Source organism: Astyanax mexicanus, chromosome 5 (genome assembly GCF_023375975.1).
Source record: "Astyanax mexicanus isolate ESR-SI-001 chromosome 5, AstMex3_surface, whole genome shotgun sequence".
Classification (NCBI taxonomy): Eukaryota; Metazoa; Chordata; class Actinopteri; order Characiformes; family Acestrorhamphidae; genus Astyanax; species Astyanax mexicanus.
Window position 1 is genome coordinate 10,281,104 of NC_064412.1, and position 21,905 is coordinate 10,303,008.

The 21,905-nt window shown below is 35.3% G+C and overlaps 2 protein-coding genes across 4 annotated transcripts in view; both read left to right on the plus strand.

The window, feature by feature from the left end:
* Positions 1–401, plus strand: part of cfap20dc (CFAP20 domain containing) — a 52,835-nt gene extending 52,434 nt beyond the window's left edge. For all 3 annotated transcript variants that reach the window (XM_049479671.1, XM_049479672.1, XM_049479673.1), the window contains one exon: positions 13–401. In XM_049479671.1, coding sequence (XP_049335628.1) covers positions 13–125 — 113 coding nt within the window. In that variant the 3' untranslated portion in view covers positions 126–401. The remainder of the gene's footprint in view (positions 1–12) is intronic.
* A 10,919-nt stretch (positions 402–11,320) lies between these two features.
* Positions 11,321–21,400, plus strand: si:dkeyp-67f1.2 (uncharacterized protein LOC556106 homolog). Its single transcript, XM_022675650.2, has 9 exons — positions 11,321–11,449; positions 12,074–12,172; positions 12,774–12,821; positions 14,552–14,675; positions 14,772–14,830; positions 14,979–15,029; positions 16,996–17,071; positions 17,167–17,293; positions 20,238–21,400. Exons 1-9 carry the CDS (start codon positions 11,437–11,439, stop codon positions 20,322–20,324), a joined length of 684 nt encoding a protein of 227 aa, XP_022531371.2. The 5' UTR covers positions 11,321–11,436; the 3' UTR covers positions 20,325–21,400.
* The last annotated feature ends 505 nt before the right edge of the window (positions 21,401–21,905 follow it).

A 21,905-nucleotide genomic window follows, 5' to 3' on the forward strand; every position in this document is an offset into this window, starting at 1 on the left:
TGTGCTTCACAGGGTCTGAGGCACGGGAGAACGGCAGGGAGGACGAGTTTCTCAGCCTGCTCTATGATCCCTGTCTCAACTGCTACTTTGATCCTCAGACTGGGAAGTACTATGAGCTGATTTAAGATCAGTGAAATCAACGGGGCTGCTTCACAGAGCCTGACACACACAGAAAGAAAGAAAGTCACTTGTTTTAGATGTACTGTGGCAGTGGACATAAAAGGCACCCTTGTTTCAAATGATTCCAACTGTTCCAGCTTTCTTCAAGCATTCGCCTGTTTCTGTAAAAATAAGAAGATTTGTAGAAATTTTGTATTAAAGTATTAAGACATTTATAGAATGTATTATTATATAGTGCATTAATTTCATCAAATTAATATAAAATAAACAATACTACCCCAGTTCTCTTCTGCTTTATTTCTGAAATGGCATTTTTTATTTACTGTTCCATATATATTCACTAGCTATCCAACTTGAAACACTTACCATGTACTTTATCTCACTGGGCACTTAATGAGCTCTTCTTATCTTACACATGCACTATATATAAGTGTGCAGTGACTGTAGCCAGTGTGTCACTTACAACCAGGGTTTACATACAACCAGGCATTTACCGCACATAGTGGACTATTTTTCACACTTTTATGGTAGTGGAATGATTGCAAAGTTGGATTTACTTAAAGGAGCAGTTTATATACATATATATTTTCTTATTTATTTTTTTATTTATATACATACTGTTTATTTTTTGCATTTAAATGTTTTCCCTAAGGTTGACTTTTGATGTAACAAAAGCAAAAAAATGTCATATATATGCTTTTGTTACTCACCAAACCCATCTTTGACTGTTTGACCTTATTACTCTTGTTGAATAGAGTGTGAAATGCTTAATATATTTACTATATAGCCATATTTTTAAAGGATGTCATTTTCTGAAATCTGAGAAAAAAAAAATAGTATATCGGCATGATCTCTTTAGACATTTAATTTAAGCGACCTGGAAAGGTGACATCATAAAAAATAATAAAATTAAATGTTTATATATTTATTGTGTGTGGCGCTGATGTGACTATTTATTTATGCAATGAATTGCTAGAGGATGACAAACGATGGCACATGAAAACAAGTGTGTTATTGCCAGGGTGCCACATCCTGGTCCCAGGAAGTTGAGGTCCATCCCAGCATTGAGGTACCCCTGTACTACACACTGTGTACCTCAGTATAAATGCTTCTAAAAGGAAGTAAGTAGTTCTTTAGTAGGGGACATCTTTGGAATGCAAACACCTGTGTAATTTTTAAGGTTTTATCTTTTGAGTGAGAATAAACTCTAGACAGCATTGTCGGGTAAGGTGAAGTGAATTATTTATTAATAGTAGTTTGAGCGAAGCCAGATAGTGTGTGCCAGATAGATGGGACATTCCATTCCATTCCATATTGCATGGGTATTTCACATTCCCATATCCACAGTGTCGCATGTGTACTATACATCATGCAAGGCACTGTCCCATGGCTTTTGTCATGTCAGTATAAGTTGTTCAGGCCTGTTGAAAAAGCATTAAGTTAAGTTAAGCAGTTAAGTGAGTTTAGGAGATCTCCAAGGTGTACAAAGGTTAATAAAACATTATTTTCTTAGACTGAAAAAAAAAGAAATTCACACCATCAAAGTTATTGTCAGTCTAAGAAATCTCATAATTTTACATTTTAAACCAACTTTAATTTTTTTAACCTAAATTAAATTGTTAAGGCTATGGCTTGTTCACATTTGTTGTGAAGGGCCAGGTAATACACTTTTAAATAATCTGTGCCTTTCTAAACTCTCCAATCACTTGCAGAAATATGAATATAAAATATAATATGAAAGTAATAAAGTTTTTCCAAGTAGCTATTTACAGAAATGTTTGAGATCACCAGTTCAGGTCTGAAAGGCCAAGAACACTTTCAAAGAAAACTGAGATAGTTATATAGGCAATTAAAAAAAAACGTGTTTGACTGCAAAAGACCTTCAGGATCTTACAGAACTAGAAGCAGAAGGAAGAGAAAATCCCACAAACAGGAACTGAAAGACTCTTAGACTCTTTGGACACACCTCTTTACTCATTCATTGTGTTTTCTTTTCCTGATTTTTTTACATTGTAAATTTAATATTGAAAACATTAAAGTTCTACACAGGAACTTGTGCAGAATGACTTTATTTATTTCAATAATATTATTATTATTTTTAAGATATATTTATATTACCTTTCAAAAACATTTGGACACCTTGGCTGCGTCCAGAAAGCCCAAAAGTGTCTCCTTTTTCCTACCGATCCTCCTCCTCTTGCCGCCTGTCCGAATACCGTAGAAGACGAAAGAAGCCGCTTAAAATTCTCCTGTACGTAGTAGACTTCCAACGGAGGATACATCAGTGTATCATACTCCGGAAGACTTTTAGGGATTTTCGAATGACATCACTGCATCCACACCCACAGAGCACGCGAAAATGGAGAAGGCAACGCCCAAATATACGTCATAAGCATATTAATTAACTAGGTTCCTTATCTAATTATACAGCCAGTAAAGCACTAATATATTTTTTGTTTAGATAAGCTGTATGTTCAGTAAAACTATATTAATAATCCCATATTTGTAACATGATATATATCTATCACTGACCAGAGAAATGCGGCCAAAATGCCTGGGAGTAAGCAGGATTTTATTGGAATATCTGAATATTTAGCTGTGTGTGGTAGTAATGTTCCATTGATGCTGTTTAATCTAATATTTTTTCACTTCAACAATGCAAATGCAAAATATAATATGTATTATTATATGTATTGTTTATTAAGATGTGTTATTTGTTGTATTACATTCAATGAAATCGTATTTTACTATTAAAATAATTTAATATTTACATATGCAACCTTCATCAATGGCTAATCAGGCTGCACTTTGAAGCTTGATCTCTAGAATTTGGAATTGTGTTTATTGATCTCTCATTTTTATTTTTGTATGTGGAGCTCTATCCAGAAGCTGTGATTGGCTGGGCAGTATCCTGCATGTGCTAAAAGTGAGCGTTGTGATTGGCTCAGTTTATCGGTAGTCAACATCCTAACTAAAAGGGATCAGCTGTCCCATTTCCTCAATTACAGCTCCTTCCCTCCATTCCTCCTCCTCCTCCTCTCCTCTCCTCCATTCCTCCACCTTCTTCCGGGGTAGGAGAGGAGGAGTAGGAAAAGTTTCTGGACGCAGCCCTCTTCTCATTCAACGTGTAAATTTAATTTTAAAGACTATATTAAAGCTATACAGGAACACATCAGAATTATTTAGCAAACAAAAAGTTATAAACTAACCAGAATATGTTTTATACTGTATATTATTCTGTTCTGAGTTGTGTAGAATAGAAGCAGTAATAATAATAGTTTATAATGTCGAAATTTGACTTTTTATTCTCTACGTTCAGAATCGACCAATCAGAGGAGCGCTAGCTCTTTACGCAGCTCCAGCAGGAAGTAAACAGAGATGGCTGCGCGGGGCAGTAAGTTACAGAGCGTTAATAAGCTCGTTTCTGTGGCGGTTTATATCATGTTCGGACACACAGCCAGCGCCCTGCTTTCAGCTCAGTCTGGGGATCTTCAGTTTACTCATTTACCAAGTTTTCGAAGTGTTTCAGAGCCCACGGCTAATCCCTCACCCCCTCCTCCGCAGGTCAGTGTGTGTGTGTGTGTGACCAGAGGTGTCAAGTTAATGAAGTACTGAAAGTAATGAAATACTGCATTATCTCATATATAGAAATATATATAGAAATATATTTTGGTTATCTATACTTTACTGTAGTAATTATTTTTCAGAGGACTTTTTACTTCCTACTCCTTACATTGTCGCACAATTATCTGAACTTTATTCTTCTTTCCATTTAAAAATAGCTAACCTTACTCCAATTTTATTTCAGCTTGTTTTCATTCCGGCTTCTTATCATTTAATAAAACCCCTACCCAGATAAATCTCTCCATTAAGATATAATGAATATGATTGTGGTTGGATGAGAAGTATAAACATATTCTGACACCCTATTGGTTTATACTGTGATCCATCACACTTGCACACGTCCCGCCCCCCCACACACTTCAGCAAGAACATAGCAGACACAGAGTATGTATCCTAGTATTAAGATGATCTGTGCAGAGACTCAAGAGAAATATAACGTTCAACTAAGCTTCTTTAATATAATTAAAATTAAAACATTTAATCCAATTAAGCACAACAACATTCTGTGATTAACTTTGATTAATCACACTTGTTCTTCTTAAGACACAAGTTTTTATAGTGGATATTAGGGGTGGGCGATATGGCTCTAAAATAATATCACAATATTTCCGTGTATTTTTGCGATAACTATATACTTGACAATATAGGAAAACTAAAATAATTAATTAATTTCAGGAATATAGTATAATAGTATAACAGAATAATCCTAATGTGGCAAAATAAATAATATAGCATAAAATAATATAATGCAGCAAACAATATTGCAGAATATTTAGTGCATGCATATAAACTGCAAACTAAAACAATTATACAACAAATACACCTAAAGCTTCACAGTAAATAATAGACTACTTTTAAGACAGAACAGCCCTATTATCACTATATGGATTTTTAATATCATGATATTTCTGTGTCACGATATATTGTATACGATATAATATTGCCCACCCCTAGTGGATATTTAAATGTAAATGAAAGAATGAATGTAAAAGAAATGTAAAATGAATTTATATTTTTATTAGTGATGTTTGAGGGGAGATCAACAAGGGATGCTGGAATAAAGAATGCATGATAAATTGGATAGAGGGAGCTTTTTTTACTTTATTGGAAACATTTCAGCTTGGTTGTAGGGATTTCTGAATTTGAACTTAATTTGCTGAGTATAAAAAGCAATTTTCACACCTGTAATTGTTTTCTATGGACTGGATCAGTTGATGATAGGGGTGTCACGATTCTCTAAATCCTTGATTCGATTTTATTTCCGATTTTAGGGTCACGATTTGATTCAATTCTCAATTTTCTTTTTTCTTTTTTTTACAGCAGAGAGGCCTATGCCAGTTTTAGATTAGTCTATGGTCATTCATTGGTTTGATTAATCAAATTTACAATATCTTATTTCAAAAGGTGGGCTTGATATAAGTGATGCAAAGTGATACTGTAATACACCACATTAGGCACTAGTGGTCAAATTTAAATAATTTAATTAAGATATTTGTAATGCCATCTAGTGGCTTTTTGGTAGCAGTGTGCGCATAACAAAATAAATAATAAAAAAAATACAGGAACAGTCATGTAAAAAATAATAGAACAATTAGAGCCTTAACAAACTGAACTCTATCCTACTGTAACAGTTAAACATGAAAAATAAGACTTTAAAACTTTTTTGGTCCCTGAGAATGACAATTTTTTTTTCTTTAACAAAGATATGTTATTAACTTTATCTGAGAGAAAGATGCTCCTTAAGGTACCAAAACTATTAACATATTTGAGGCTAGACAAAACAACTGTTATTTTTATATTTTCAAGTTTTTCTTTAAGAAGATGAGAATGTCCACATTCTCTGGAGAAAGGGCTGCTCTTTGAGCAGCGGCGTCGGCTACAGTGTGCTGCGCCATTTGTGTAGTGCGCTGTGCCATTTGTGTAGCGTCCTACGCCATTTGCGAGATCGATCCTCTTTTTGACTTCGATGCAATATCAAAATCGTGACACCCCTAGTTGATGAGTTTACTTGGAGCGTTTCTCCCTCTGTTTGGTTTTGTTTCACGCAGGCGTAAACCTAAACACCCCAAAATATGCACCAATTAACCACACGAGCACATTGTCTCCTCTGATTGGTCAGAGCAAGAAGAGTGAAGAGTGAAGCTGCTTTAACACAAAACACTTAAAATGTGCCTCTGCACTTTCAAACACAGTACTTCAATGGGATGTGCAGTGCAAATGTCTGTGTAGAAAAGTCTGTGTGTCATGACTGGGTGCAGTGAATGCTGCTCATACAGTGCTCAGTGTGTAAACAGCATGGATCAGCAGAGACAGCGTTTGTTCATAGCAGTATATAGTCTGGCTAGGAGGGGTAGAGTAGTAAATTATAGGATCCTGTGGCACGACCTAAGCTTATGCGATAATGTTACCCTCCAGCAACAAACCAAAAATTTTGGTTATTACACCAAACCCTACCCTACCATTCCTTATTTTTTGTGTTTATTTGTTCATTTATTTGTAATATAATTTTACAAAACATCTATGTTTAGTAGAATAAGTCGTACAATTGTTTCATAAATAAAAATATGCAGCTACCATGTGCGAGAATATTTAAAGTTTCATTTGTTCACTTTGGGCAATGTTATGCAAATAAATCACCCCTGCATGTTTTGGAGGAAAAATACCAAAATAATTAAATGACTTATTATTATATGATATATATAAAATATAATGACTTATTATTATATTTTAAGTAGTTTTGAATCAAGTACTTTTACACTTTAACTTGAGTAAAAAGCTTTTACAAAAGTACGTTTAAAGCCTAGTATCTATACGTCTGCCTAAAGAGTAATGAATGTGAACACTTCAGATTTGTCTGTTTGTCACTAAATGAAGGGATACTGTGTTGTGCAGGTCAGGCTGCACCCCGGCGTGGTAGTGTCTGTGGTCTTCGTTACGATAGCTGCTATCTTGGCTGCTGCTTTTATCATTAGGAAATACTGTTTCTCTCCCAGGTAAGTGTGTGTGTGTGTTGTTTTATGTATATGGACACTATTTATGTGAAGAGCTGTTTAGACTAATGTAGTGTAATGCTAACTGTTTGCAGTGAAGCTTCATATAGGTACTCTGTACTGAGGCAGATGGAGGAGCACAGAGCTGCTGCTGCTGCTGCTGGAGAAGAAGATGAATCAGATGAGGTCAGAATTTTATCCTTTATAAATACCCCTTCTTATTTAATGCTTTTTCCTTTTATTTTTTGATTAATATTAAAGACACAAAAACTATTATGAAAGAACACATATGCAGTTATGCAGTAAACCAAAAAGTGTTAAACAAGCCAAATATCTTTCATACTTTGGATTCAAAGTAGCATTTTTTGCTTTGATGCCAGCTTAGCCCACTCTTGGCTGATTCACTCAGTTGCTTCATGAGTTAGTACCTGGACCAGGAATAGTTCTTTAACTGTATTAATGGAGTTCTGGAGGTGCTGAGCTCTTGCTAACTGCTTTTCCTTCAATCTGCGCACTGACTCGTCTCACACCACCTAGGTTGGGTTTGTTATGTTAGGTTTGTGTGAAGCCCAGACACTTTTTTGTCTACTACCTAACTGCATGTGTGTTTCTTCAAAGTTTATCTACAATGTAGTAAATAATACAAATAAAGAACATTATTTGGGTGGCTCTTATGGGAATGTATGTACTATGTTCATAGAGAAAAAAATATCCTTTACATTAAGACAGTTATTGACGCATACTATTTTTTTTACTGGTAGAAGTGAAATATGACAGGAATTTGGGGCCAAAATTGTTTAAAAAAAAAGTTAACATGTTAAAGTTTCCAAATTAATTAATTGCATGCATTAGAATGTTAATAGTCCCAATCATAAAAAAAAAAAAAATATATATATATATATATATATATATATATATATACCAGTCTTAGTAGTTGTAGCAACACTTACCATGAGCTTTGATTTAAGCTTGAGTTAAGGGTCCAATAAATCAATGTTTCAAGATAACCGGTGCAACAGGGCTTGATTAAAAAGAAATCATATAGAGACATCATCATGTACCCCTTGGTTAATAAAAGAAACACCCACAATAATCACAGAAATAACTTTAATATGACAAAAGTGATTATTAATACAAATGCTATGAAAATGAACAAATGAAAGTCAGACATTGCTTTTTAACCATGAGTTTTTTTCTGGGCTCTCCTTTTACCATTCGTATTATCTGTTTCTTTGATTTGTCATCAATTTTTTTTCTCCTGCGTCCACGTCCAGGGAGGCTGGATCTTACATTTCTGAATAATATGTGCTCTAAACTGTAGTCACAGGAATAACAAGCTGCTTGAAAATAGTCTTATAACCTTTATCTTTAACTTGCTTGTCCACCATGGTGGTACACAACATGTCACCAAACAGCACAGTGACTACCTGTAGCCCTGTATATAGACTCACTGACTGCTTACAAGATTGTAGACACCTGTGATGATAATTAGTGAACAAACCTTAATTTAACATGTCCCTTTCGCATTTCTTAGAGGTACCATAATTTCCAGGCCTGTTTCATGAGTTTATTATATAATTTTTATATATTTTCTTTCATTAACTGAGGGTTACCAACATTTTGTCCACGTCAGCCCAGCTATGATATTTAGTTACTAATTAAAATCATTAATTTTTAGCCCATCTGAAGGAAACAGGCCAGCAGTGCAGTTAGATTAGGCTAAAGCTCTTTTATTTTGCATAAAGTGTTGTTTATTTATCAGTAGTAGTTGTAGATGGACCTATCTTTTTTTGTTCATGATCTGAGGTAGACCAGAGCGAAAACAGAACTGAATAATGATATCCTGTGCACAATTCTTGCTGTGTAAAAAGAGGTAATTATGTGTTTATTTATTAATTTATTTACTTTGTTTTTCCCTCAGGACCTATTGGAGTGAATGCGAGTGTAACACAGGATTTTTCATGGTTCGCGAGGTTACCCTTCATAACAGTTTATCGTTTTCAGCTCTACCTTCTGCATCTGGTTTTAATGTCACATGTTAAAGGTCACATGATGCTGGTAAACTTTTTTTTTTATGAAAAATGTGATATTTTTAAGGACTTGGTTATCAAAAGTGCCTTCAAATGTTAAATGAAGTACAGGCCTAACTAGTTTTACCTATTCTACACTCTCTACACTCTTCAAATGGCTCTTTACTGTAGTAGTATTGCTGTAGACAAATGCATTTAATGGAGATGTGAGGATGTGAAGAACCTTAAAAGTCTTTGAGGTCTTAAGACGCTGTGAAGTAGGACTGTGTACTGGCAAGAACCCAGGTGATAGGATACATATCACAATACAGGAGTTATAATTCAGCATATTGCAATTTTTAAAAATCACATTTTAGGAAAACATAATGTTTTAAATCATAATTTATTGTTATTCTTTAAATCTGAGGAATAGAAATGTTTATTTGTCAGGGCATCAGAACAATGGGATCTAACAGTTGTAGTTGAAACACAACACAAAATGAACCATAATCTACAAGCATTCTTTGCATGTGTACTGTTCATTAAAAATCTATGTTGTGTTTGGAGAATCAGTACAGCATTGCAAAACGTAATATCACAGTACTTCTGTTTTTATGAGTTATTGCACCTTTTTTTGCACTCCGAGAGGCACTGATATGGACTGCAATTGTTTCAAAAGTATAATCAAAGCTTTCAAACTATATTTCACTTTATTTATTGTGTGTATGTATGTGGTGTGGAATGTGTGTGTGGTGTGGAATGTGTGTGTGTGTTTGTTGCTGCCTTCTTTCTTCTTTCCCCATTCTTTGTTTTTTTTTTTTCTTCCTGACACTAAGCTCTGTGGCAGTTGTGTAATTGGACAACTTCCCTCTAAGCTGAGCACACCAGCTGCCAGTAGTGCAACTTTTAGTTTAAGTTTTTCTTAACTTGAGCAGGTGTTGGGTGCCTCCTGTGTTTTATCTTACCAGTATTGCTTTCCTCCTTTTTGTTCTATGAACACAGGTGACAGAGCCGACATTAAGAACAATAAATCCAGTCTGGATCTGGATTAGAGTTTTATTTTATTTTACTTTCTAATGGGCTATGTGAAAATGCATGAATTTAAAAAGGTGCTTTGTCGCCTGTTTTGTACTGTAAAGTTTTATCATGATGCTGGAGAATGTGAACAGATGTTTTTATTTTTCTGATTGATGTGTTACTGCTGAATCATTCTGTACATGCCTGCTTTTCAGGCACATTGAAAGTCTGCTGAAAATTCATTGCTCCAGAATAAACCTATTTAACCCATTTTAAAGTGGCAGTCCGTATTATTTTCTTTCTAGACTGAAAGCAGAAGCATTTCTGAGTGGAGAAGGGATAAAATATTGTGCTTAATGGTACCAGTGTGCTGAAACGACCATCCCTGCTAAGCCATATATCTTCATTCTAAAAACTGGGCTGTTGGGTCGCTTTTTGCGAGAGTTCTTCTGGCCACGTCACACGTCTTTACATGCACAGCCTCTAAAAGAGGATCCGGCTCAGTTTTACTGAACGCGAGCGGCTGGTGGAGCAATGGAGACTTCAGAAGGGAAAAATCGGAGCTCAGTAGCTCATTCACCCATATAGTAAAAACTGTGTGTAATTGAAGTGAAATTTCTGACTGAGCGCGCTCTCTCCCTCTCTCTCTTTCTGACTGAACATAACCTGGAATCGGATACATCCACTTGGAAAGGAGACCGCATCACACCCGCCCAGTTTAAAATGATTCTTCCACATACTCTGTGCAATTACCCATTCTATTCTCACCAGAGAGGGCCCTAAATCCCAAAACTTACAGACATAAGCTTCAAGTGTTGTTTTATTTACATATTTAAGATATATACATTGTGACTGTTTTGCAAAAATGGGGTTATCTTGGATGTTTTTCACCCACTTGATATAACGTGGATCTGGTAGCTCTTTTTGATATTCTTAAAAATTGTATGATTAGTAGACCAATCAAAATGACTAGGATTTTTTTTTCTTCTCTTGACATTCATTGACAGTTAAAAATATTTTTTGTCTTTGTGTTTTTTGTAAATGTATGCCTGTAAATATGACTATTGAAATATAAATATGAATATTTTTACTATTTATCTTTTTTTATTATTATTATTTTGCAATTGTTAGAATCCATTTTTTGCCAAATGCATAAAAGAAAGAGATAGAAATATAAAGCACCAATGGACAAATGAGTTTGAATAAATATAAATAAAAATAAATAAGACATTTTAACCTACATTTTTAAGATAATTCCAGAGAAGATTTCCTATTTGCCAAAATGTTGGCGTTGGTCAAATGTTTAAAGATGGGAGAAGATGTTGAAAAGATCAAAGGCATAAGACAAACTTCTAGCTTTAAGTCTTGTTTATATTAGCTGTAAACTGATATTTGTAGTTGGCTATAAACATAAATTGTCTATAGTCCCTGTTATGATACATTCATGTTATTGCAGTCTGAACAGGAGTTGCTAACAGGCTGTAAAGGGGGGGTGTGTTTGACTTCAAGGTGTGTAAATGTTGAAGCAGATCCTGCTTGACAGCATTACAGTAGATCACCTGAGGACGTCTGTTTTGGTGAACTTGGAGTGATATAAAAACAGAGCTTATTTTTCGTAGGCTGGGCTAAAAAAAAACATGATCATTTAAACTCCAGTTTGAGACAGGATCTACAGGATGAGGCTGCGAGGTAAGAAATATAAGCTTATTATATTTTATTGTTGTAGTATTATTTTATGTACAGTAGGCTACCTGTCCAAAGTTTGGACACACCTTGTTTCATTGGATGTGTTTTCTTTCTTTTTATGTTTCTTTTTACATTAGAAATGTAATATTAAAGACTAAGATTAAAGCCATATTTAGTAAACAAACTCTTGGCACACTCTTGGTATTTTAATCTCAGTGTCTTCATGAGGAAGAGTCACCTGGAATATTTTTCTCAGCATCTTGAAGGAGTTCCTGGAGGTGCTGAACAATAGTTGCTGCTTTTCCTTCACGCTGTGAAGCTCCAGCTCATCCTAAATCAGCATCTCAGTTGATCATGTTTAGATCAGGGGATTAATGTGGAGGAATACCACTTTTTTTACTGTTTACTACATATTTTTTATGTGTTCCTTAATAGTTGTCATGTCTTTAATATTAATCTACAATGTAAATAATTTAACTAAATAAAGAAAAAAAGAATAACACTGATTGAGAAGGTGTGTCCAAACAAATCTTGTGTCCTGTATCTGCACTGAGACTACAGCTATAGATAAATAAACAGTACCATGTGTTTGTAATACTAATATGAGTTTCTCTTTTATGTTAACAGGGATTGTCTCTCTTTTTATACTGGTGGTTAGCCTCATCTTAGTCTGGGTCTTCTTTGTTGATAAGACGTATCTCTGGGATCTTCAGGAGAATGAAAAACGTGCGTATGTTACCTAAAGCATTTGCACAGCATCTACAGCTCTGGAAAAATTAAGAGACCACTTCAGTTTCTGAATCAGTTTCTCTGATTTTGCTATTTATAGGTTTATGTTTGAGTAAAATAAACATTGTTGTTTTATTCTATAAACTACGGACAAAATTTCTCCCAAATTCGAAATAAAAATATTGTCATTTAGAGCATTTATTTACAGAAAATGAGAAATGTCTCAAATAACAAAAAAAGATGCAAAGAAAACAAGTTCATATTCATAAAGTTTTAAGAATTTGGAAATCAATATTTGGTGGAATAACCCTGTTTTAATCACATGCATCTTGGCATGTTCTCATATGCAGTCTTACACACTGCTTTTGGATAACTTTTTGTCACTCCTTGTGCAAAAATTCAAGCAGTTCAGTTTGGTTTGATGGCTTATGATCATCCATCTTCCTCTTGATTACATTCCAGAGATTTTAAATTTGATAAAATCAAAGAAACACACCCTTTTTAGTGGTTTCTTATTTTTTCCCCAGAGCTGTATATGTGTGTATTTGTTGAGATTTGGTAAGATCTAAATTGCCCTAAAACCTCTCTTCTAATTCAGATCGGTTGCAGCGCAAAGAGCTTCCTCGATCAGACTGTGATCCTCCAGGTGAGCTTGATTTTTCTCCAGGAACCCATTACTGGGTTATCTCACATATGGAGATAAAGCTTCCTGTGGAGTAAATTGCACTGTCCAGTTCATTGCTGTCCTCCATTTAAGATTCATTAATCTAAATCTAGGGTAAGTGCTTGCTGGGAAACAGCCTGCTGTGTTTACTTACTTAACCCTTTCAAGCCTAAACTGTTAAATGATTGCTAGAAAAGTTTAGTTTTAAAGCTGTAGAATTGATTTGACCTTCTTAACAATAATAAAGCAAAAAAAAAATGCACAACTCTTTGTGTTTAGGAATTTTATTTATCATATTTGATTGATACATCAAGATTTATTGTTCACAGTTCACTCACTGTTGATGTTAAAAAAAAAAATACTCAAGCAAATTGCAAATTTGTATTTTCCTGGTGTGTACTGTGTATGTATAATCCAACAGGCAGCAGAAAACATATATGTAAATGGTGATGACATATACAATTAAATTAACTACATTTTAGCTTTTTTATGTAAAATAGTTGATTAAATAAAAAAGCATCAGTTGTTACAACACTTAATAACAATTGGAAGCTATAGGATATGTTTATGTAAATGTGTATATTTGCAGTTTAAATGCACATACTAAATATTCTGCACTTTAGTATTTTGCTAGATTTTTTTGTCTACGTTGCATTATATGTTGGCAGACAAACCAAGTCTCCCTGAAGCTGCGGGAGTCTCCCGCATTTCAGTAGTGGCTCCTTGATGCCCGCAAGTCACATATAATCTCCCGGGATTCAGAACGAGTGCCCCAAACGCGCACTGCACGCAAACGCGCACACAGGCCACAGACTTTTTTTCTCTAATCGCGTGTGGGAAAAAGAGAGAGAAAACAGAGAGGGTTCTGATTGGCCTGTTTTCTGCAAAGAGTCTGTGAGACAGCCAGTTTTTTGTGTGGGCGGGCAGTGTTTTTTCTCCCACCCGGACGGGATTTGTTCAGTGAGTGAGAGAAAGCAGATCATGGCGGAGGCAGGGAAAGCAGAGGCAGGGCCTTCCAAAAAGAAAAAATCCCTGAAATCAACTTTTGCAACTTGGGATGTCTGTGTTGGTTAAATTATTATTTTTTTATACTAAACATATTTTTTATATACTAAATATTATTTTATACTATATATACTATATATTAATATTATATTATTATTAGTTTTTATTTATTTTGTTGCAATAAAATATTCTTGAAATGAGTTACATAGTTTTATTGTTTTACATCTCCAAAAACACTGCCTGGTCAAAAAAAAAGTTGGCACCAAAAAAATAGTCATACACACTAATAGTTTGTTGGACCGCCTTTAGCTTTAATTGCTGCATCCATTCGGTGTGGCATTGTTTAATAAGCTTCTGCGATGTCACAAAATAAATCCTGGCATTGTCATCTTGGAATATGGTCGTGTCATCAGGGAAGAAAAAATCATTGATGGAAAAACCTGGTCTATATTCAGTATATTCACGTAGTCAGCTGACCTCATTCTTTCAGCACATACTGTTGCTGAACCTAAACCTGCAGACCAACTGCAGCATCAACCAACCCTACATCATTTACTTACTTAAATCCAGGTCAAATATTTGTGGACAGGCAGTGTACCATGATATTATTTTGGGTCCATATCGCCCACTTTTATCTCACTTAACAACTAAAAAAAAAAAAATAGATCTTGACTATCTAATGATATAATGACTCTCGACATGTTTAGTTCTGTTTCAGTCTCACCCAGGCTGCTGTCCTCAGAAAGTCTGCGCTGTAGATCACTACCCTTTCTTTATCCGCAGTGGAGTAGCCAACGTGGTGGGACCAAAGATCTGCTTCAACAACTCCATGTGAGTAGCACATCATGCTGTTTAACTCATTTATATCATACCAGAATTATACATTGGCTGCTAGTGATCCGTGGCCTTATCTGTTCTTTTTTCCAGTATAATGGGAGGGATAATGAATAATATCGGACAGGGTCTGAACATTGTGGTGGTGAAGGGTGAGTTTCTTTTAAAAAGCAGTGTCAGAACAGTGTTTTTCTCTCTGCCAGTGAGTATGAAAATATATGCTAATGAAATCGCCTTTAACCCCCGAGTGTATGAATCTGAAGACGTGTGCTGAGGTCATCTAATGTGATTTTTTTTCAGGTGAAACTGGAGAGATATTGAAGAGCAACTACTTCAACGCCCACACCGGGGGTAAGCATATTTTGTATGCATGCATTTTCTTTTTATATTAAAAACAATTAGGAACTTTAATCTTGGAATAAATTTGGTCTAAAGCCCTTAGATACCCAATGGCTTCACAAAGTAAGATAACATAGATTACTTTCTTTCATTCAATACAATATCCACTTTTAATTCCATACAAATATTATTTAAAATAGTCGTTCTGAATATTTATTTAAAGTTTAAAGATCCTGAACATTTTCTAACCAAATTGGAAGGCCAGTTACACAATCCATGTTAATATGAACTCAGTATGAACCCTTCCAACACTAGGAGGGTAAAGACTAGCACAAGCCTCCTCCAATACATGTGCGTGAATCCAGACCCCACCTCTTTTACAACTTCTGCTGATGCAGCATCACTAGATAGCCAGTGTGCTCGGAGGAAAGCACAGCAACCCAGCTCTGATACATCATCAAACAGATGCCTGTGCTGACCGACATCACACTAGGAGTGATGTAGAGAGAGAGAGCGCCATCTACCCACCCAGAGAGAGCATGGCCAATTCTGCTCTCTCTGACTCCGGCTGCTGATGACGAGCAGCATGTTCTAGGATTCAAACCGCTGATCCTCAGATCATTGAGATAGGGTTGGATCTGCATCATGGGTCCAGCGCGTCAAGTCCAGGAAAGGCGGTACAGAAAGTTGAGCTAAAATGAACTTAATGCAAATTAATTAGAAGAGCCCAGATCTTTGCCTGATTTATATCTTCAGTGTAATTTCTAAAATATTTGTTCCATATTTAATTGTTACGGTGAAGCATGGAGAAAAATGTATTGCCATTTCAGGGTTCCCTGTTCTTTATGATCAATCCCTGCCAAATTACAGGGACTCGGATCAATGCAAGATTGTTGGGGTCTCTGGTGGGTTTCGAAAATATTAATATATCATTTAATTATAAAAGCTTTTGTTAGCCTTTTTTGTTATAGGCTGCTCACTAGATGTTATGGAGCCCAATCGGACATTTACAGAATAAAGTTTAAAGGTCTCCTTCCATTGTTTTTAAATTCATTTTAAAATGTCTAGTTGTGGTCTCTAGTATGAATAAATGCCATGTGAGCCGTTTTTTTGTGGAAAAAACATGTATGCAAACATATAATTACTTACACAACATAGCTAACGCTATCTAGCTCCGTAAACAGAAGCTGTAAGCTCTGCCTTAGCTATAGCTCCTAATGCTTTAGCCCGGGTTCAGTGCTGCCTAACATCTCTCTGATCAACTCGTATTTCTGAGGTTCTTCTTTTACTAGCAATTGCAGACAAGGGAGGCTGAGAAACAGTTTCATATGTATTTCACAAAGAACAAGAACAAATTATTTTAGCCGAATAAGACCTTTAATATTTTATAGGAAATATAGCTTGTATAAATCTATTTCCCATTTAAACATAACAAAAAACACATCTAAAGGGAGCACTTCCGTTGATGCAGCAGAGCAGTATAAATGCAGCGTTAGTCCAAAAGATGGTTCTCTAAATTTTATACTAAGTGCCAGTTTCCCAGAAAGGGGATTAAACCTAGTCTTGGACTACACAACATTTTGAATAGAGTTTTTCTATTGTAAGGAAAAAGTTTAATCCGTGTTTTGGAAGCTGCCCCAAAACTCACCATGATTCATCACCTGGTTGGAAATAGGTTACCTCTCTAAAGTTCCAAGATGTTTGCATGTATATTAACAAGTTAATTTAGTGTTTAGTGTTTAATTAAGTTAGCTCAGTGTTTGTTAGCAACATTAGCCTAGCGTCTCCCCCTGTAGAAACACACATCCTGTACTGTAACATATGTTAGCTCACCAACACTATTTGGGTTAAGTGCTAAAATATGATTAGATCATTATCTTGTTTCTAGTCTAACTCATTATTAGACTTATTTTAAAGTATTAAATCACATTTTTACACTTGTGTATTTTTATTTTAATTGTGTTTTTTAATGTTGCAGAATTACTTGAGTTTCTAAAGTCAATACAGGCTGGAAATATAGTTTGTGTGGCTTCATATGAAGATCCGGCAGAAGTGTGAGTACTCAGAACAGTTCCTAACAAGCCTCCACAAGTTTCATATTTCTTTCCTACAGGAATATAATGCTCAGCTCATTTTGTGTGTGCTGCAGGTTGACTGATGAAATCAGGGAGATTTTTATCAGGTTAGGAAGCACAATGAGCCGCTCGGTGAAGAGGCGGGACACCTGGGTGTTTGTCGGAGCTGAAGGGATAATTAAGGAAAGTCCTTTTGAGAAGGTTTGGACTTTTACTGATCAAATATTTAACTGAAGGCAACGGCAAAGGTTACTCTTACTATTTACAGTAAAGCCAGGCTGATTGTACAGCAAAGTAGCACTGTAGCAGGAATATTGAAGGACTATAGGAAGTTAACCTATATGAAGTTTGTCAAATGTACACAGTTTCCCTTCATAGGCCAAATATAATCAATCACCCAAGACATGTTTTACTTCTTTAGTTTGTTTTGGCACTACAAGTCTCACCTAGCTAAAAGCTTATAGCCAACTCTAAACAGCATCATTATGACTATTTGTCCTGAATCATTAGACCCCTAAACCACACTAAGAGTTTTAAAACCTCTCAAATACACCTACAGTATATACTGTGTATAAAGTATATTCACCTTCAATTAGTCTTTTGGTCATTAATAATTAAAAACAAAGTTCATTTTGAGTTAAGCACCAATTTGACAGTATTTTGTGGACAATACTGTTAACTTTACAATCAGTTTTGTAGGCTTTTCTTTTTGTTCACCTCCTTTTCTCAGGAGAAATGATCTCAGGTTATCTGACTGTAAAATATTTTTGAGTTAATTTGAATGTGAAACATAAAAAACAGTTTATCGCACTCTAGAATAGTTGAGTTTATCTGACTGTAAAATGTCAATGTTTGTATCTCAGTTTATCTAACTGTAAAATATGTATCTGAGTTTATCTGACTGTAAAATGTCACATATTTTATCTGAGCTAATCTGACTGTAAAATATTTATCTGACTTTATCTAACTGTAAAATATCACAAAAAATATCTGACTGTAAAAATCTCAAAAAAAAAAAAAAAAATCTTAGTTGATCTGACCGTAAAATGACTTTAGAGACTTTGGTTTGTTTTCTGATAATGGCATGCTCTTGTTTATTTATTTACCTTGTTTGAACAGTATTGTCTTTAGGGCTACATCATCATCATTACAGCCTAAAGTTGTAAAAAAAATAGGACATCTTATGAAACATTAGTCTTTTTGAACCTATTTAAATGTATGTATTTCACTTTAAAATGATTCAAATTCAAAATTCATTGCACACATTCAGAATAGCAATAATACATTAAAATGGTTTATCCACTAGAGGGCAGATTAGGCCTAACAGAAGTGAAAATAGAATATATGACTGCTGGTGTGTTTCACTGAATGTGATTCTCTGTTTATTTGAAGATTATAAAAAGTTCGTGTATACAGGAACCTGGATAAGGTGGGGTGGAGTAGGGTTGGATTAGAGTCTGCAGGAAGGTAGTTCTACAGAAGCAGGGCTGGAAGATCATGTTAACTTTCACAAAAAAAGCTTGCTAGCTTGATAACAGTCTCTCATACAGTGTCAGAAACACAATAATTAGATGATTTAAGATAATAATTAATGGTTCATTCAATGCTATATTTCAGGGAAATGTGTTGTGTGCTTTAAGCCTCCTGTTATGTTCAGCTGTAGGAAACATCATTAATGTTCCTACATAATAAATGTATATATTTATAAATATTTAAATACATTTAACAGTTGATATTTAATTTTTAGTTTTTTTAATTTAATATTTAAATTTTATTGTTTAACCCAATTATTTCAATTGTTTATCCACATTAGAAAAACTAAACATTTAACTTAGTCATTTATGTGAGGAAAATGATTTATTATTGCATTATCTGTTATTGAAAAATTGTATTTGGAGAGCAGCAGCTTGGTGAATGGTGGACTGATGATCTTTAACATTAGCTAATGTGTGAGAGGCCTTCAGGTGCTTAGAAGTTACTCTGGGTTTCTTTGTGACCTCACAAACTTTTATATACCCTGCTCTTGGTGTGATCTTTGTTATTCAACCACTCCTAATAATGTTAATAATGGTCATACTATTAATTTTCAGTAGATAGTGTTTCCTATCTATTTTATTCTGACTGAATAAAATTAATTAATATATGCTAAAAATAAAATGATATGATACTACCCTATACAGGGGTGCAACTACATACTTTTTGAGGTGTATGCAAACATACTATCATTTAAACTAAGTATAGGACAAAATTTTGGCTATCCACAACATCCAGCTTCTAGCTAACTGGTTAGCTAAATACATTTTCGTTAACTATAGCTTACAGTAACCCTGCAATCCTAAATTAATAAGAACAATTTGAAAATGAAATAGTTATTGGCTGATCAGGTACATCAGGGCAAGTTAAACATATATAGTTTTAATTTCTCAAATCTTGATTTGTGTGTTTTGATTCAGAGACGTCTCTTTTTAACCAGCAATCAGAAACATATCACAGTTTACATGGTTAGTTCAGTTACCTTTCTTTTAAAAAAATCGCCGTATGTCCAGATATGTTTTATCATCAGCGCTGAAATCCGGTGCAAGAACTTAAAAACCCTCAAAAATCCTCCCCAGTGAGGCGGTGGGGGGCGGGGGCTTCCCTACTAGCCCACCGTGCTCCGCAAAACTAGCAAGCTAATTGGCTGTTTCTCCTGAGAGGCGTAACTTTATCCTTAAACTGGCTCTGTGATTCGCGTCAAGAGTTTTTTCATTCACACATGGCCAGTGACCTGTCTTCTCATTAATAATACAGCTGAGCTGAGCGAAACAATTCGGGGCTACTGGAAATTTATTCGGGGCTAAAGTCCCGGAAGCCCAGGCCAGGCAATGCCCCTGTGTATTATCATACATGAACAAACAGCTCTTACAGAAAATGCCGACTACAAATAATTTTCCGGCATCGATTTGCGCCCCTATGAAGCGCCCCTATGCATCGCATACGCTGCATACCCCCTTTTTGTGCCACTGACCCTATAATACCATTGATTTAATAACAATGATTTAATATTGTTTATTAAGTTGTGTTAGGGCTTGAAAGAGGAGGAGTATCTGTTCTGCCTGTTTGAAAGTTTGTTTGAAAAGTCTGACTTGCTTCTTTAACTGTGTAGCTCTCCGCTAATGATGAGAAGAGCAACGTGTATGGAGGCTGGCCAGAGATGAGGGAGGTGGGTGGCTGCTTTCCCAGAAAGATCTGACTGACACTAAATGAGCATGTTCTGCAGCAGCCAACGGGATCGTTAGAAACACGGAGCTTTTCAAACGTGGGATTTAGAAGCTTTGAAGTTTGGAAGTGCTGCAAAGTGTTCACATATGGAAGCCTGCATGTGACGGCCATGTACTGCCCACAGCCTGCGCATCCTGCTGACAGAGTCACAGTACCACATCAAATGTTCACCATCTTTCAGAAATAAATTGATAAAAAAGTATGGTATTATTGTTACTTTATGAGACAATGTTATAGATTTTAATTAACAAGTCTTTTCTTACACTCTTTCTACATTCTGTCTCTCGTGTCTGTTTGTGTGCTCTTTTTATTGAATTCCGTCTATTTCTCTTTAACTGTTGCAATCCATGTCTGCAGTTGAAAGAAATAATTATTTTAATTATTTAAACATATTAAAAATGGTTAAAATTTATGTTTTTTAATAGTTTATGCATTTTAATTATTCATTGAACAGTTTTCCATCTGACTTCATATTATTATATATTTCTCAAATTATCTCCATTCTTATCTTAGGTAAAGCATAAGCTGTCCACCCTGTCATGGTAAAATTTCAAGGCAATTAAAATATATTGAGAGGATCAAAATATATTTATATGTATTTGATGTGTATTTCTCATTCCCTTATTTCCACTTATTTCATATATGAATTATGCGTTTATAAAAGCTAATACATGGCTTACTTTGATCAAAAGCAATATAACCTTTTATTATTTTTTTCATTAAAAGCATTTAAAGGCACCGTGAGTCTTGGCCACTTTTGGGAAGAATGTATAGCTGTCTGCATAGCTGTGTACACAAACACATAGTGAAGGCACAACACACTCTCTCTTACTCTGTTTTCTCTCTCTCAGTTTCAATTAAAGGGCCCTATTGTAGAAATCTATAGGCATGCTGTCAACCGTGCACCAATGCAGCTTGATTTAGGGCGTGTCAGTGTTTTCTTGCTATCGTAATGACTGGAAAAGTATGCCTTGCGCCCTTTGTTCTTATTCTCTTAATTAATCACAGGTGTGTTTTTGTGTAAAATAAAATAAACCAATCAGTGTGTCACTTGCCATTTCCTTTAAGAGCCAGGTGCACTCTGACTTTGGCAGATTGGTATTTTAAGCTTCTGTGCTCCTCAGCAGATGAAACTGACCTGTGTTATTTTATTTTGTATTGTGTTTATTGCTGATGTAAAAGTTGGGTTTGTGCACTGCTGCATGCTGGTGTGTGCATCAAAAAAATCCTGTTATGTATAGGTGCTGAGTGCCTATGGCATACCCGTGTTGCCAAGATAGCAATGAACATCTGGCGGTTGACTGTTGCCTAGGTTTTAATCAGTCAGTGGCACACCATAGTTTTATGTTGCTAAGATAGCAATACGCCAGAAATTTACCTGAGCACACCTGACATCCAGACCACCACGCCCATCAGACTGTTGGCAGGGTGTAAGTTAGCAATGAGCATTGCATCGTGCCTTGCAAAAGGGGTAAGATAGGACCGATACTCTCTTTTTTGTACTCTGTTACTCTGTTCCCACTCTCCCTCTCACATGCTGTTTTTGTCTCGC

Bases quoted from the DNA above. Each gene is read 5' to 3' on its own strand.
- si:dkeyp-67f1.2 (XM_022675650.2), top strand. The intron at 12,822-14,551 runs GTGAGCTTGATT...CGACATGTTTAG, and splicing joins ATCAGACTGTGATCCTCCAG to TTCTGTTTCAGTCTCACCCA. The intron at 17,072-17,166 runs GTGAGTACTCAG...TGTGTGCTGCAG, and splicing joins TATGAAGATCCGGCAGAAGT to GTTGACTGATGAAATCAGGG.